At 42.5% G+C, this 17,727-nt stretch overlaps 1 protein-coding gene across 1 annotated transcript in view; it reads left to right on the forward strand.

Annotated features, from left to right (window-relative positions):
• Positions 1–631, forward strand: part of LOC137644794 (serine/arginine repetitive matrix protein 1-like) — an 891-nt gene extending 260 nt beyond the window's left edge. Inside the window, exon 1 of the mRNA XM_068377690.1 lies at positions 1–631. This exon is cut by the window's left edge and continues 260 nt beyond it. Coding sequence (XP_068233791.1) covers positions 1–631 — 631 coding nt within the window.
• Positions 632–17,727: the final 17,096 nt, after the last annotated feature.

Consider the following 17,727-nt stretch of genomic DNA (forward strand, 5'->3'; position numbering starts at 1 on the left):
TCGTCCGTCGATGCTTCCGACTCCTTTGTCAGCAGTCCCGGTAGAATTCCTACAGCCATCGACGTCTGGAACCCAACAGGTGTCGAGGAAGGCTCCATCTGTTGCGAGGTCTCGGTTCCTTGGTGGGTCAGACTCGTCGGTAGAGGAGTCTTCAGTCTCGTCTGAGGAAGAACGCCGCAGGAGGCATAGAAGGAAGAGGGAACGGTCCATGAGGAGGAGATCCCTTTCTAGGTCTCCCTCGGTATTGGGAGATAGGAGAAGAAGATCCCGTTCTCCGCAGAAGAAGAGCAGGAGAGCTGGTTCTCCTCAAGGAAGATGGGTCTTCATACCCGAGGACAAGCTGAGAGACCTTACTACAGTCTCAAGATCAATGGTCAAGCTGGTAGGAGACAGTCCTCCTAGAAGGGCCTCCAGTAGCCTCATGATGGCGTCAGCCGCTGACCGTAAGGCTTCGTCTAGCAGACATAAGTCCCGACCTAGAGACACTCAACCCGCCCAGCGGAGGGAGTCGTCTCCTAGGACGAGTAGCCTCGACGGGTCTGCCCATCGAGATGAGGCCTCGTCTAGTATGCATAAGTCCCGACCTAGAGACACTCAACCCGCCCAGCGGATCTCTTCGCGACAAGGTTGAACTCGCAACTCCCCGTATTCTGTTCTCCTGTCCCAGACCCAAAGGCAGCCTTGGAGGACGCCTTTCAACACAAGTGGGACAATCTTGACGTGTACGCTTTTCCTCCCTTCGCCCTGATAAGACAGGTCCTCAACAGAGTAAGGACAGCCAACAACCTAAAGATGACTTTGGTAGTGCCTTGGTGGCCAGAGAGAGAGAGGTTCGCAGACCTAAAAGGCCTCGCCATTCTCCCTCCGTGGCCTCTTCCAGACAGACCGGACCTCCTGAGGCAGCCACTCTTCCTGAGGTTTCACGAAAATCCTTAATCCCTTCGTCTTCACACCTGGAGGTTATCCAGTGTCTGCTGAAAAGACAAGGGTATTCGTCAAAGACAGCTGTGAGAATGTCTCGTTACTTGAGAAAGTCTTCCACAGCAGTTTATCAAGCAAAATGGACAACTTTTGTTAAATGGTGTGCTTCAAAGAAGATAGAGCCCTTAGAATCATCAGTGCCCGATATCGCAGATTTTCTCGTTCACCTCAGGGATGTGCTGGGCATGTCGATTCCAGCAGTTAAGGGGGTTCGAGCCGCCCTTGGACAAGTCTTTCTTTTGAAGGGAATAGATTTGGGTTCTTCCAGACATATTTCCATGCTCATCAAGAGTTTTGAGCAATCATGTCCTCCCTCTTCCCCTAGGGTTCCAAATTGGGATCTGGCTAGAGTTCTAGACATGCTTAGTAAGCCACCCTTCGAACCTTTAAAAGATATTGTGGACAGAAATCTTACGCTTAAAGCTGTCTTCATATTAGCGTTGGCTTCAGCTAAGAGAGTGGGTGAACTTCATGGATTGTCGTATGAAGTTGAACACTCAAGGGGATGGAAGGATATTTCCTTTAAGTTTGTTCCATCGTTCGTCGCCAAGACCCAGAATCCATCCGTTTGGGATCCTAGGTTTGAGGGTTTTGCTATCCCAGCAATCCCAAACTCAGGAAATCAAGGAGACTTAAAGTTGTGCCCTGTCAGGGTTATTAGGAAATATCTTAAGAGGACGGCGAATCTCCGTCCTGGAATTAAGAATCTTTTTGTATCCACGGGTAAGACTAAAAAGAAAATTTCAAAGAACACTATTTCTTTTTGGCTCAGGCAAGTTATAATTCAAGCTTATTCTAGTGCTGGACTTTTAGTTCCAGGAAAGCCCAGAGCTCATGATGTTAGAGGTTTAAGCACCTCTCTAGCCTTTGAAAAGAACATGTCTGTTGCTCAGGTACTTAGAGCGGGAACTTGGTCTAATCAGTCGACATTCACCGCTCACTACCTCAAGGATTGTACGAGGAAATCATTAGATGGTTTTACATTCGGGCCAGTCATCTCGGCGTTCCAACCGGTTTAACGGCTCAAGCCCCAGGTTCAATCGCGGATTTCAAACTCTCTAGACACAAGCGTTCTTATCTATTATTTCCCCTTATCTTTTTCTCGTACTGTCCATCGTCTGTGGAGGTCTTAGCCAGTAGACCGGCACATCAAGTTATGTTCAAAATTCATCAAGCACATCAAGGAATTTTGTAGGGTGAGTACTATATGCACAATTAATGAGCTCTTTGTGTAGTTTATCATACTTTCCATGTGTTGGGTCTTTGTCAGGGAGGCACTCCCACCTCCTAAAGTGTAAGTCTCATAAGAAAGTGTTTCGAGGTAAGTCTCTGTGTTGGAACAAATCACAAATTATTAGTAATTTGTATTTTTCCTAACATACTTACCGAGAAACACTTTCGAGTTATGACCCCCCCATCCTTCCCCCATGTGCCTCACTGATCTTTAGTATTGTTACTTACATAGAACTTACTGAAGCCTACGACCTGGGAAACATGTGGCCTGACTTGGTATTGCCCTCGGGGCACGTTCTCCTCCGCTAGGCCTATCATTATAGAAAATGGGAGTAGGGTAAACTACACAAAACTCTGGTCGTTTGAGAGGAAGTTCCAGGTAACTCCTAAGAAAGTGTTTCTCGGTAAGTATGTTACGAAAAATACAAATTACTAATAATTTGTGATATATATATATATATATATATATATATATATATATATATATATATATATATGTGTGTGTGTGTGTATATATATATATATATATATATATATATATATATATATATATATATATATATATATATATATATATATATATAATATATATATATATATATATATATATATATATATATATATATATATATATATGTGTGTGTGTGTGTATATATATATATATATATATATATATATATATATATATATATATATGTGTGTGTGTGTGTGTATATATATATATATATATATATATATATATATATATATATATATATATATATATATATATATATATATATATATGAATGAATAACATACCTAGATGTATATTTATTAGGTGTAACATATCAAAATATAAGCTAGGTAAATTTTGAAGAGGTATGCACATCTTTTAACGATAAACAGTGTGCCCGACATTTATTTACGTTGATCACCATGTTAGCCAAAGCCCCAAGATGGCGGCGGTCTTCATGTATGTACTACCATTGGCCGATATGGGTCTTGTGGCATCTAATGTAGGATATCTATGGTAGGATATCTAATTTGCCTTCTGTATCTGAGGATTATGCTAACCTGTATCATTTAAAAAGACTGCAACCCTGCAGTTGTTACTTGTTATAAAAACAGCTCCAGTAACAGGCACTCTTTATCATACAGTAAATTAATGACAAACTGCCTATGCATATCCCAATCAGTGAATACAATGAAGCATTGTTTATAGCTGTTAACATAGCACTACCCAACACAATTTGGGGTAAAGTCATCGGGATGACGATTTTGAGTAAGAGTAAATTTTTTACCAATTTAACTGTAATCTAACTATCCATTAGATGATAAACTAAATGGGCTTTGGTTACACTCGTCACCAAAAGGGATATTGAAGCATAAAATCGGTTGGATACCAGATGAAAATCCTAGAACACCACTTGAAACCAGGCTACCATGTGGACTTACTGAAAAGGCAAAGGAACTTACAGCCTCACATGGAGAAATGGAATAGGTTTTACCAAGAACTAGAAGGAATCTAGAAAGACAAAGAATTCCAGTTATTGGAAGTACAGTAACCACACTGCCTAACAAGCTCCTGAAATTGCTCACTGCACAAACATAGGGACAAACCTATACTAAGTATAACAGGCTCATACATGAGTAGGCCTATTTGTACTTCCTGAAGGGATCCAGAATACTAGATGGTCTGAAGGACATTGACATACGTAACTCTTTATCAGAGCTTTGTATGTTCAAAGCAAATCTCATCAAGACATGCCTCCATGACTTACCCTGACACAGGTTACGTCGGCAAGAGAAAAGTTCTCCAAGTCCCAGAAAACCTTGGAGAGCAGAAGTTATAAAACCTCCAATATATCCAGGCTAGTGTGGAGGAAATTGGCTAAAGCAGAGGTGGCTGAGGCCAATATCAAATTCGTTGAAAAGGGAGCCTTGATCATTAAACAGCAGCCAATATTGGAGAACATTACTCATAGACAGGCAGAAATGAAAGCAATATTAGAGGACACTACCAACAGAAGAGCAGAGATGGAATAAGAGGCTGCAATGAAGCAAAACGTGGAAAAGAAAGTTAATTATAAGCATTTTTTAACCTTTTCAAAATAACCTAGGATATAAAGACAACAATTTTCCTGATAAAACGGAAAATTTGATTCAATGTGTACTCGACTGTTAACAAGCATCTGAAATCTGTTGTCTTACCAATAATGATTGACCTTTCTGAAACTTGAAGTAAACCTACCCAAGGCAAAGCTCATCCAAATCATCCTGCACCCAATTTTAAGCCATGTGTTGACTTAAACTTGCCTTTGCAAGCCCCAACTGCCTTATCTGCAGATGCTTCATCATCGAAGGCCACTGTTTACTCAGATCTGGGAACTGTGGCAAGCAAACAAAAGCAGAATGTTTCAAAAGTTTACTGTTGACCACGAGTGATTCAAACCTCCGTGGTTATGGAAAATAACAGCCTGAATGTCAATGCAACATAGGGAATAATCACATGTCCCCAGCATAAAGTACTGTTGTTTTCCCATTTAATCAACACTAGCGACTGGGCTGAGTCCTTCCAGACATGGAAAGCCAATTTCAAATTTGCAATTGATGAATTGCAAGTACAGTTGGTCATCCTTTTTTGCAGAAGTTTGGTAATAGAGACACCCGCAAAGATCGAAAATCCTTGAATACTTGGTGCCCTAGGGGGGTGGGGGTCAACTCATAATGCACCGAAACACAAACCATTGCCTACACATGGTTGACTAATACAGTTGGCAACTCACTGTAATGCACTACTATATATTGTTTCCATGCAATTTCTATCACAGTATTGTAATTCATATTACTTTTTAGATTCAGTACCTGTATTGTACATTCTAAGATGACTCATAACATGAATCATTGCCATACCCTTCTATTTATAAGATAATAAAAAAAATGTTATTTTTATAATAAAATAAATTTTTGAATATACTTACCCGGTGATTATAATAGCTGCAACTCTGTTGCTCGACAGAAAACTCTAGGGTAAAATTCGCCAGCGATCGCTACACAGGTTGCGGGTGTGCCCAACAGCGCCATCTGTCGTCCAGATACCCAGTACTCAATGTAAACAAAGAACTCAATTTTCTCCTCGTCCCACTGCGTCTCTATTGGGGAGGAAGGGAGGGTCCTTTAATTTATAATCACCGGGTAAGTATATTCAAAAATTTATTTTATTATAAAAATAACATTTTTCAATATTTAACTTAGCCGGTGATTATAATAGCTGATTCACACCCAGGGGGGTGGGTAGAGACCAGCAAAATATGTTTACATTATTATGAGCTAAGAATTTTTATTTCATTTTAGAAGTTATCAAAATAACAAAAACAAAATAAATAGGTACCTGGTAAGGAAGTCGACTTGAACAATTACTCTGCCTTTTTAAGTACGTCTTCCTTACGGAGCCTCGCGATCCTCTTAGGATGCTGATCGACCCCTAGGATCTGAAGTATCAAGGGTTGCAACCCATACAACAGGACCTCATCAAAACCCCTAATCTAGGCGCTTCTCAAGAAATGACTTTGACCACCCGCCAAATCAACCAGGATGCGAAAGGCTTCTTAGCCTTCCGGACAACCCAAAAACAACAATAAAAACATTTCAAGAGAAAGATTAAAAAGGTTATGGAATTAGGGAATTGTAGTGGTTGAGCCCTCACCCACTACTGCACTCGCTGCTACGAATGGTCCCAGTGTGTAGCAGTTCTTGTAAAGAGACTGGACATCTTTCAAGTAAAATGACGCTAACACTGACTTGCTTCTCCAATAGGTTGCGTCCATTATACTTTGCAGAGATATATTTTGCTTAAAGGCCACGGAAGTTGCTACAGCTCTAACTTCGTGCATCTTCACCTTAAGCAAAGTTCGGTCTTCCTCACTCAGATGTGAATGAGCTTCTCGTATTAACAATCTGATAAAGTCTGACCAAGCATTCTTTGACAAAGGCAAGGATGGTTTCTTAACTGAACACCATAAAGCTTCAGATTGGCCTTGTAAAGGTTTAGTACGCTTTAAATAGAACTTAAGAGCTCTAACAGGGCATAAGACTCTTTCTAGTTCATTGCCTACGATCTCCGATAAGCTGGGGATATCGAAAGATTTAGGCCAAGGCCGAGAAGGCAGCTCATTTTTGGCTAGAAAACCAAGTTGTAGCGAACAAGTGGCTTTTTCTGACGAAAATCCTATGTTCTTGCTGAAGGCATGAATCTCACTGACACTTTTAGCCGAGGCTAAGCATACCAGGAAAAGTGTCTTAAGAGTGAGATCTTTCAGGGAGGCTGATTGTAACGGCTCCAACCTGTCTGATGTGAAGAATCTTAGTACCACGTCTAAATTCCATCCAGGGGTAGCCAAACGACGCTCCTTGGTGGTCTCAAAAGACTTAAGGAGGTCTTGCAGATCTTTATGTTTGGAAAGATCTAAGCCTCTATGCCGGAAGACCGATGCCAACATGCTTCTGTAGCCCTTGATAGTGGGAGCTGAAAGGGATCGTCCTTTTCTCAGGTATAAGAGAAAAACAGCTATTTGAGCTACAGAGGTACTGGTCGAGGATACAGAAACTGACTTGCACCAGACTCGGAAGACTTCCCACTTCGATTGGTAGACTCTAATGGAAGAAGCTCTCCTTGCTCTAGCAATCGCACTGGCTGCTTCCTTCGAAAAGCCTCTAGCTCTCGAGAGTCTTTCGATAGTCTGAAGGCAGTCAGACGAAGAGCGTGGAGGCTTTGGAGTACCTTCTTTACGTGTGGCTGACGTAGAAGGTCTACCCTTAGAGGAAGACTACTGGGAACGTCTTCTAACCATCGAAGTATCTCGGTGAACCATTCTCTCGCGGGCCAGAGGGAAGCAACTAACGTCAACCTTGTCCCTTCGTGAGAGGCGAACTTCTGCAGTACCTTGTTGACAATCTTGAACGGTGGGAATGCGTAGAGATCCAGCTGTGACCAATCTAGGAGGAAAGCATCTATATGTATTGCTGCTGGGTCCGGGACTGGAGAGCAATAGATTGGAAGCCTCTTGGTCAGCGAGGTTGCAAAGAGATCTATGGATGGTTTTACCCCAAGTGGCCCAAAGTCTCTTGCACACATCCTTGTGGAGGGTCCATTCGGTTGGAATTACTTGCCCTTTCCGACTGAGACAATCTGCTATGACGTTCAAGTCGCCTTGGATGAACCTCGTTACTAGGGAGATGTCTTGACCTTTTGACCAGATGAGCAGGTCCCTTGTGATCTCGTACAACGTCAGTAAGTGGGTACCTCCTTGTTTGGAGATGTACGCCAAGGCCGTGGTGATGTCCGAGTTAACTTCCACCACTTTGCCTCGAAGGAGAGACTTGAAGCTTTTCAAGGCCAGATGTACTGCCAACAGCTCCTTGCAGTTGATATGCATGCTCCTCTGACTCGAGTTCCACAGTCCTGAGCATTCCCGACCGTCTAGTGTCGCGCCCCAGCCCACGTCCGATGCGTCCGAGAAGAGAACGTGGTTGGGAGTCTGAACAGCCAGGGGAAGACCCTCTCTTAGGTTGATATTGTCCTTCCACCAAGTCAGACAAGACTTTATCTTTTCGGAAACCGGGATCGAGACCGCTTCTAGCGTCTTGTCCTTTTTCCAGTGAAAAGCTAGATGGTATTGAAGAGGACGGAGGTGTAGTCTTCCTAGTGACACAAATTGTTCCACGGATGACAGCGTCCCTACCATACTCATCCACAGCCTGACTGAGTAGCGTTCCTTCTTCAGCATCTTCTGGATGGATAGCAGGGCTTGATCTATTCTGGGGGCTGATCGTCTTGTTGTTCAGCAACGTCCTCATCAGAGGGTTCCTCATCCGAAAACTGATGAGGAAACGCCAACGGAGTGGGCAACGTCTGGCTCGCTGAGTCCGGTCGCACTGGTGGATGCGTGACGGAGCCGGACGCAATATCATGGAACTGCTGCACAGTCTGTGAACTGTCAACAACCATGGGTGCGCGAGGAAGCACAGCGTCAACCCGAGACTGTCTAGACCGTCTGGGTTGTGCAGTCAACACCCTACCGGGTTGCTGAGGTTGACGCACTGCGTCAAAACAAGTCACCTCTGCTGGTTGTTGAACGTCCTGAACGTCAACAACCACCTCCGAGCGTCGCTTAACGTCAACGTGCGGCTGGCAACCCACACTGGGTCGCATCGGTGGAGGAACCACCTCAACTGGCAGACGCGAGTAGGTTACCTCAGCGTCAACAGGGCGCACAACCGACCGGTTGGAAGGTTGTTGGCCAGAAGGTTCGGTAGCAACCTTCTCCGCATTAAAGTCCTCTATCAAGGACGCAAGCTTGGACTGCATGTCTTGCAGCAAAGCCCATTTAGGGTCTACGGGAGCAGGTGTGGCAACAGACGGGGTTAGCGACTGAGGCGGTACCGTTTACCATCCCTGAAAGCCTTGTTATGCGTGACATAATTGTACAGCAAAACTTCAAAGGCTCGAAAACAGCTGTGAAGTTGACCTGTAAACAACTTGGAGCGTCTCCTGGCCAGGCGCCAGGGAGAGTCTATGAGAATTGAGAAGTCTATCTGGGCAGAGGCATGAACTCCCAAGCCGAGAACTTCTCTCGTGTCATATCAGACTCTCGCTCTATAAACCAGTTTAAAAGAAGGGACAGCAAAGGCTGTATCCCCCAAACTCCTCCTGGTGAAAAACCAGTCGCCTAGCCAACGTAAAGCTCTCTAGGAGACCGAGAGAGCACTAGCTTAAAAACAACGGCTTCGAAGTAGCTAGGCCTAGTGTAAGCTTTGACGTTTAGGCGAACGAGGAGCAGCAGTTACAAAAAGATCCGGACAAAGATCCTTAAAAAAATCATCATGATTTAATTAAAGTCCATAGGAGGCTAAGCAGCTTTAGGCTCCTCTCCATCTGACAGAGTCCTCAAGGGAATATCAGTAGGAGGGGGAACAGCAACTTCCTCATCTACAGGAACCTTGTCCGATAAAAGCTGAGTCTCAAGCAAGGGAGAGACCTACCGTGGTGGCAATGCTTTACAAGCAGAGTCCACACTCACTGGTGCATTAGTAGCGGACCAGAACGCAACGTCATGTAACTGCTTGACAGTCTGTGAACTGTCAACAACTGAACTGTCAACCACAACAGGTGCGTGAGGACGCACAGCGTCCACTCGAGACTGCTTTGACTGCCTAGACTGAGCAGTCAAAACAACTCTAGAATGCGGAGGTTGACGCACAGCGTCAAAACAAGTCAACTCCGATTGTTAGTGAACGTCTTGAACGTCAACAGGAGCCTCAGCAAGTGGCCTAACGTCCAAATGCGGCTGAAAAACCACACGAGACCGCATCGAGTGTGGTTCTAAACAACCTGACTGACGTGACTAAGCTACGCCAACGTCAACAGTAAGCACAAAGGAACGTTAGGTTGGCTGAAAGCCAGGATATCGATGAGATAAACGGCTAGACTCAACGGACTAATCGGCAGAATAGTCTTCCATAAGGGAGGCAAGCATATACTGCATGTCTTGCCATACAACCCATTAAGGATCAACGGAAATGGTTGTGGTAAGAGACGAGGGTAACGTCTGTGACCGCAACACTTTGCCTACAAAAAAAGACTCTCGGAGTCTGTGTTACGCTTTTGTTAGGCGGCGAGCAGTTATCCGATGACTGCATAGGGTCAGAGCTGTCCTAATGGTTGTAACCAGGATGCTGGACCTGTCCTAAAAGGACTGACTTTCGCTTAAGGGCTTCGAAACCTTGTGACAGGATTTTTATGCGAAAAGCCTTCGGATGACGAGGAGAAACAACGTCTCTCTCGTCTTATGGTAGGGGAGATCTTGGTAAGATACACCCGATACCATAGAGGGAAAACGTCTGTTCGTTGGTCAAGGCCTCTCGAACCCATAAGTCGTTTGACACTACTTCTCCCCTGGGCTTGGGAGCATGTAAGAGGTCCCGGACTAGGTGAACGACAGGCACGAACAGACGAACCCTCGGACGCAACACTGTAACACTTTGCGCATATCACTTTATCACTTCGATTTTCTGTTTTGCACTTACTTCACTGAAATTTTTACTGATTTCTACCTGAAACACGCAATTCTGCCCTTCATTAAAAGGTAGTAATTGCGAAATCAGTCGTATAATGCAAGCTCATTAATACCAGCAAAAAACAGAAAACATATTTAAAGAAAAAAAAAAAATCAGTGGCTGGGAAAGAGACTAAACACTAGTTCATATAACTACGTTTTCAATCTCTCACCGCACATAGCCTGGGGACGAGAATAAAAAACTAAAACGTTTTATCCTTCCTCCCCGTACAGCGACTAGGGACGAGAGTAACACGAGAACAACGTTACCCGCTTGAACGGAACGTTTTCTCTCCTCTCTCTCCCTCCGTCTCTATCTCTCTCTCTCTTTCTCTCTTGATTTCGCACCTAAGAGAAGAGCCCAATTATATTTCGTCAAAAAAACATGTTATTTGACTAAAGGAAAAAACTGAAGGGTTTTTCAAATAAAAAGTTCCTTTAAAATAGAATTTAAAACATTTAAGCTAAGAAAGAATGAACAAAACGTCAGAATCGATTTACTCTTACTGCAAAGTGAAACCGTGATACACTCTCTCTCTATCGTAACGATAGAGCGCATGTTGAACGCCCTGAACGTCAACAACTGCGTAGCATAAAAAAACTAAACGTTAGTTCATCTTTGAAAACAGTACGAAGACTATCAAAGAAATTCTTTCATAAAATATTACATTTAAAAAGTTTTAAATCCTTAGCTCTTTAAAAGCTAATTACGATATAAAGGGCTCAACGTTGATTAACTTCGGTTTCCAAGTTAGGATCGCCTACTCTCAAGAAAGGTCTATATAAACAAAACATTAAAATTATCTTTATATGTTTATAATAAATGGAAAGTTAATCGAAGAGGCCTAATAAAGACGGAGAGATATAAAATATATAGAGGAAAATCTATAACGTGATATAATTACTAAAAGCCTAAACACACTTCCGCTAAGGGAAGGGTCGGCCATTTAAAAGTGAAAGAAAGTCCATACTCTCTTTGTCACCATAATTAAATCTATCCAAAACGAGTTCAAGATTTAAGATGAAGATAAAACACCTGCATAGCGAAAGCTCAAAACTAGAATAGTGTACTTCACCAATTAGTTGTGAAAACAAATCCAGTTTAGCAACAGCGAATAAGCACGTCTTGTCGGGAGCACGACAGAGAGAAAATTGAGTTCTTTGTTTACATTGAGTACTGGGTATCTGGACGACAGATGGCGCTGTTGGGCACACCCGCAACCTGTGTAGCGATCGCTGGCGAATTTTACCCTAGAGTTTTCTGTCGAGCAACAGAGTTGCAGCTATTATAATCACCGGCTAAGTTAAATATTGAAAAAACATTGTTGTTCCTATCTAACAACACTTCTGATCAGTAGTATATATTACTGTAATATATGTACAGTACTATCACTAAAGTAAAGCTTAATTAGCTGGCGAGGTCGACTCACAAGCTTACCAACTCGTCACCTAACATGTAGCCTGTACAATACTGTTCTGTAGGGTACTAATCTCATATACCATACAGTATGGTACTGTTAATACAAGTACTATAATTTACATTTACCCTTGAATATAAATACTAAAAGAAAAAGTAACAGTGACACAACTAACCCTTTCCATACAGTTTTATGCAGTAAAATCTTGTGATGCATGATGCAGTTCTTAAGGCATCAACTGGTTGGCAGTTGCATTCGTTGAACATGAAGGTACACAACATACCACTGTACAATCCTTATAATGCTCAAAACTATGCACAATTAACACCTGTAATAAAAATACATTAATTAGTTATACACTTTCACAAACTATCAACAGTAACAGTATTTTCAAAAAGTAAAGTTTAAATATTATGACATAACTTGCTAGAAAATACTCCACAAAGAGGCACAGTTGTTGAGATGGCTGAGGATAAGCTTTGCAGTTATAAATGGACGAAAGATGAAGGGACATATCTGCATGGCGTGGCACAACTACTTGGATGAGTCATCAGTGCTGTAAAGAAAATAAGATTTAAGAGGAATTAGTACAGAACTATTGTAAGTAATGGAACTGTAAACTACATATGTATGCAAAATAGTCAAGTATCAAATACAATTTTAAAAGAGTTCATTATTGTAATTTTCATTAAATTGAACCCATTTACTGTACAGTACTTATTGTAGTATTAATTCATATTCAATTAATCAATTGATTTACAGTACAGCACTCTATTAATTTTAAAAATCTGTAAAATTTACTGAAAAATATCTTGACCTCCTGGTACACAGGGAGGAGGATTGTCTACGTCATCATCATCATTGAACTTCACTTGGGTTGCTAGAGAGGGGATTTTATGTTCAGGAGAATCAGTGGTTGGACGGGGAGGTGGTGGGGGCTCAGTGGTTAGAGGAAGGAAGGGTGTTGGCTGTTTCACGTGAGGAGTAAAGAACATTGTGATTATGAGCAGCTTTGCTACCTTCTCCATGTTATCCTTGATTTTCTGCAAAACCCTCATCCATGGAATACTGTACATAAATTGGAGCGTATGCATGTTGTAGGCATTTTGCTTCAAGTCTTCCACCATCTGTGACATCTCTGCCAAATTCTCAAATGTGATGCCATCATCCAATTTGTCAGGCTCATCGACCTCCTCTTCCTCACATGCTGAATGGAGTAATTCAGTCAGATCCACCTCAGTCAGCTCCTCGTTATGGCCATCACACAATTTCAAAACGTCGTTCTCAGCCACTTCCACTATGCCTTCGACTTCCACTTTCCTCCCTACGGTCACAATCTTCTTCATAAAAGACTGAAGCTGGAAAAGTCCTCCACACACCCTGGTCACAGACATTTCCAAGTATTTACAGTCTTTGACCTGACGTCGTTGAATGATACCTCGACAACACACAGACTGTCTGCAATCCTGAGTCGCTTTCAATTCTAGACAACGTACAGGTCAGGGTCAATATCCACGGATGTTTGGAATCGCACTATTATTTGTCTGCTGTAATGAGCCTTGAAGTTCTTGATGACACCCTGTTTCATCGGCTGGATGAGTACAGTAGAGTAGTGTTCAAAACAAAGAACACCACTTGCACATTAGGATTAAGTGGCTGGATGGAAGATGGGTGTCTGGAAGCATTATCAAGGGTGAACAAGACCTTAAACTCCAACCCTTCAACCTTCTGCACGAAGCAGTAATGAAACCAGCTCAGGAAGAGCTCACTTGCTGTCCACAACTTCTTATTGTGCATCCAGTGAACTGGTAGCATATTCATTTTGCGGCATTGAAGTGCTCGGAGTCTTCCTGACTTATAAGTACAGTAAATGCAGGCCGAATAAGATGACCTACGGCGTTTCAACACAAAATCAACGTACACCTGGTTAGGACAGAGAAGGTGCAATTATTAGTATGGGGTTTTGTAATCTTCATAAAGTGCAGTTATAATAATGTATGTATATTTTTTCAACATGCAACAAAAAATTCTAAAAAAAATTACATGCATTTGAATTAGAGAAACAAAAAATTTACACTATTAGCCTACCTGTCCTTTGCTGCCTTGAAACTTGGAGCATGGCGTTCCTCCTTGGGAATGAATGTCTTCAGTAGCATCTTTCGCTGACTCTCTCACTCTTGCATCGGCTGTCCTCGCGAATACATCTCTCGCTAGTCTTTGTGCCAGCATCACCTGATCTTCCTTTCTCAACATCATGTTTCTCTAGAGAGCTGCTTCATCTTCTGAAGATTCTTCTAAGCAGCAGAAGAAGGTCATGGCTCTTGAGGAGAAGGTCTATGTCTTTGATAGGTGCAAGGAAGGGATGAAATATGCAGCTGTAGGATGACTTTTCGATGTTAACGAGAGTACCGTAAGGTACGGAGAGAAGAATGTGAAGAAGATTTGTGTTGCAGTGGCTGCCAGTTCCCCACACAGTGAAAAGGTTGCATTGAAGGTAAGGGAAAAGGGCATGATCCAAATAGAAAATGCCTTGTTTCTGTGGATCAGCATTAGAAGGGAATAGCTGTCATTTCACTCATCATCCTGGAAAAAGGCAGGTCTCTGCTTCGCCATTGTATGCAAGATGAATCTCAGACATCCACCAGTCAAGACACCACATCCCCGCAAACGCCTTTCCAAAGCCAGCAAAGACTGGTTTGATAATTTTAAATGGTATTTTGCATAAAAACTTAAAAAAGACTGAGGAGTCAGCCTTTGCAGACCCTAGTGCAGCAAAAGTTTTCCCAAACATGTTTAATAACACCATCGAGGTGGAGGGGTACTAGCTGGAAAAAGTTTGGAATATGGATGAAACTGGTAAGTTTATGAACATTTATATGCAATTCTAACAGTATTTGTTTTCATGATTTAAATTGCTGGTGTTATGCATGCTTTTCAAAAAAAAAACAGTAATGTGTAAAGATTTCTGTTGTAACAGTATAACTAAAATAAGTTTATGAATATCTATGTGAAATTCTTACGGTATTGCTTTCTTTAAGTTGTTGCAGTGTACGTAAGCTTGAAGCAAATGTTAATGTGTTTGTACCGTACACGTAAAAGTTTCAGGAACATATGTAAATTAGTTTTAATTCAAATTAAATGTAATATTGAATACTGTTTCCAGAGCAAAGATATCTGCTGTCAAACAACAGATAACAAGCTCTTTATTATTATTATTATTATCACTAGCTAAGCAACAACCCCAGTTGGAAAAGCAAGATGCTGTAAGGCAAGTGGGTAGACTCAAGTTTCAGTAGGTACCCAGTAAAATCAGAACACACTAACATTCACCAGTAAGATTCTGGATGATCACGAAGAGTACTGGTATTTACTACTATTTGGTGTCTATCACCTTAAGAGACCACGACCTAAACAATGACTGTTAAATACCGGACAACAGTTCGTTTCTAGAAATAATTCATCACTTGCTGTAGCTATGCTTGAACTCAGGGTAGCTGCTCAGGTATCAGAACAATAGTTCAACAATAACATGACAAACTTTGCGATAAGGAATTTCTTTGTCTACAAGCGTCTGTCATACCATACAAAAGAGCAAGCATTCAAACTTATTAAGGGCTTTAGCAAAATTTGGAAACCTAATTATTATCATCATCATTACTAGTAAACTATAACACTAGTTGGAAAAGCAGGATGCTTCAAGTCCAAGAACTCCAACAGGGAAAATGGCCCAGTAAAGTAAAGAAATGAATAAACTATTTATGAGAAGTTATGAATAAAACTTTAAAAATATTCTAAGATTAGTAACATTAGGATAGATGTCATTTATAAATTATGAAGAGACTTATGTTACCTTGTTCAACATAAAAACATTAGCTGCAAGTTTGAACTTTCGAAGTTCCCATGATTCAATTGCCTGATTAGGAAAATCATTCCACAATCTGGTCACAGCTGGAATAAAACTTCTAGAACACTGTGTAGTATTGAGCCTTAAGATGTAGAAGGAAGGACTATTAAAACTGACTGCATACCTAGTATTATGTACAAGTTGGTAGTCTGGGAACATCCGAGTGTAAACGATGGTCTAAATCATGGAAAATCTTATGCAACATGCTTAAAGAACTAACTTAGTGACAGTTCCAGAGATTAATATCAAGATCAGGAATAAGAAATTTAATAGACAAGCTTTTGTCCAACCAACAAAAACTTGTCTATTAAATTAAGATGAGAGTCAGCAGCTGAAGACCAGATAGGAAAACAATACTCAAAACAAAGTGAGTGTCAGAGCCTTCCGGTTCAAGTAAAGTAGGAACTGGTAAGTCTTCACCAAAGATTGCAGATTTAAGGGTAGCCCACCACTGCGAGGGGATCCGATGATGGTGAGTCCTCCTTCTCGGCGTCTCCCCCGGCTGCAGACGTACCTGAAATACAGGCCCATGAAGCGGGGAAAGAGGCTGCAGCAGCCTTTCCCCACATAGATCATCGAAAGAGACGGGCCCCGCTGGCACCAGAACTCCGTCCTCCGAACACACTCCCGTCCCTCCCTCAGGCCGACAAACATCCCCACTAGCAGAAATCTCAGACTCCTGGGGAAGAGCAATGGGCCTCTTCCCCACAACTGACTTACCTTGTCCCCTACTCTGGGTAGGGGAAGGTGGCTGAGAAGCTCTATCCGACGAGGCATCGGGAGAAGCAAGCGGCGAGGAGAGGCTTGGCTTCCTAGTTGACCTCTTGGGCGCCTTCTTCTTCTTGGTGCCGTAGCACACCCACTGCACCTCGTTTTAGGACTCGCACGTCGGACACATGGCTGTCGGAGAACATAAGCTGCCCCTACACGATGAACACAGAGAGAAAGGGTAGGAAAGGGTATGGAATGAACACAATGGGACCACGTGGAGACCATGTGAGACACAAAGGGTCGCACTGGGTAAGGAGAGAGCGTTGAGATGTTATCACAACGCGACCAGAAAACTTACTGGAGCTCGAGACCTGAGCAAGCATGCTCTCTGACCCCGGGTCATCTCATGGCGCGTATCACTCCGCCAGAGGTTACCCCGCATAGAAAACGGGAGTAGGGTAAATTACACAAAATTCTGGTTGGTTGGGAGGAGATCCCAGATACTCCTAAGAAAGTAGTTCGAGGTAAGTACTCCGTGTTGGAACAAACAGGAAATTAATGAAAATCTTGTAGAGATTCCCTAACAGTGGTTAAAACTATTTGCATTCCACATACCTGTGCTTTATCTCAGTGTAAGTACTATTTAGGAGCTAACTACATGTCTTCTCTAATGTATCGAAAAAAGCTATAGAATCTGTTACATATCTCTGCATGCCCTACAATGATGATAGCCAACAACAAGCTTTGGCTTCGTTCTTGGGAAAGCAAAATTTACACCAGCGAGTGGACATCTGGAAATGTGCTGCCATATTAGATGCTGAGATCGAATAATGTACTATATTAAGGAAAATCTAGATTTACCAGTGGATATTATTAAACACTATAGAGAAAATAAAGGGGCCCCACCTGACCACTGAGGTAGTTAGGTAACCTGGGCCGAGACCTGGGGTCAGGGGGCCCAGGTCCTGACCCTGTGCCCCGCAGAATGGAAATGAATCACACGGTGTCATAAGAGCCGTCTCCTTACACCTGCAACTGGCCTTTCTGGACCTCTTCAACTTGTTCATTTTTCTTAGGAGGATCAAAATAAGTCAGACAACAAAGAGGAGGCAGATGAAAAAGAGGAGTTGGAGGAAGAAGAAGAAAGTGCACATTTCTTCCTCGTACCAACCCTCAACTTGAGCTTTGCGAGCACAGGAGTTGGGACCCGAGTCACCATCAACGACGACGCTCCCCCCAGGGGAGAAATCAAACTGGTTACTCAACTGTAACCACAACACTGGCAAACACTATTACAGGGGAAGCAGTAGGTACTCTCACTGGGTTTGCAACTCGGACACAGGGGCCGAGATTACAGGCACAGAGAGGGAGGGGGCTACGGGCT

The sequence above is a fragment of the Palaemon carinicauda genome, chromosome 8, assembly GCF_036898095.1.
Source record: "Palaemon carinicauda isolate YSFRI2023 chromosome 8, ASM3689809v2, whole genome shotgun sequence".
NCBI classification, from domain to species: Eukaryota; Metazoa; Arthropoda; class Malacostraca; order Decapoda; family Palaemonidae; genus Palaemon; species Palaemon carinicauda.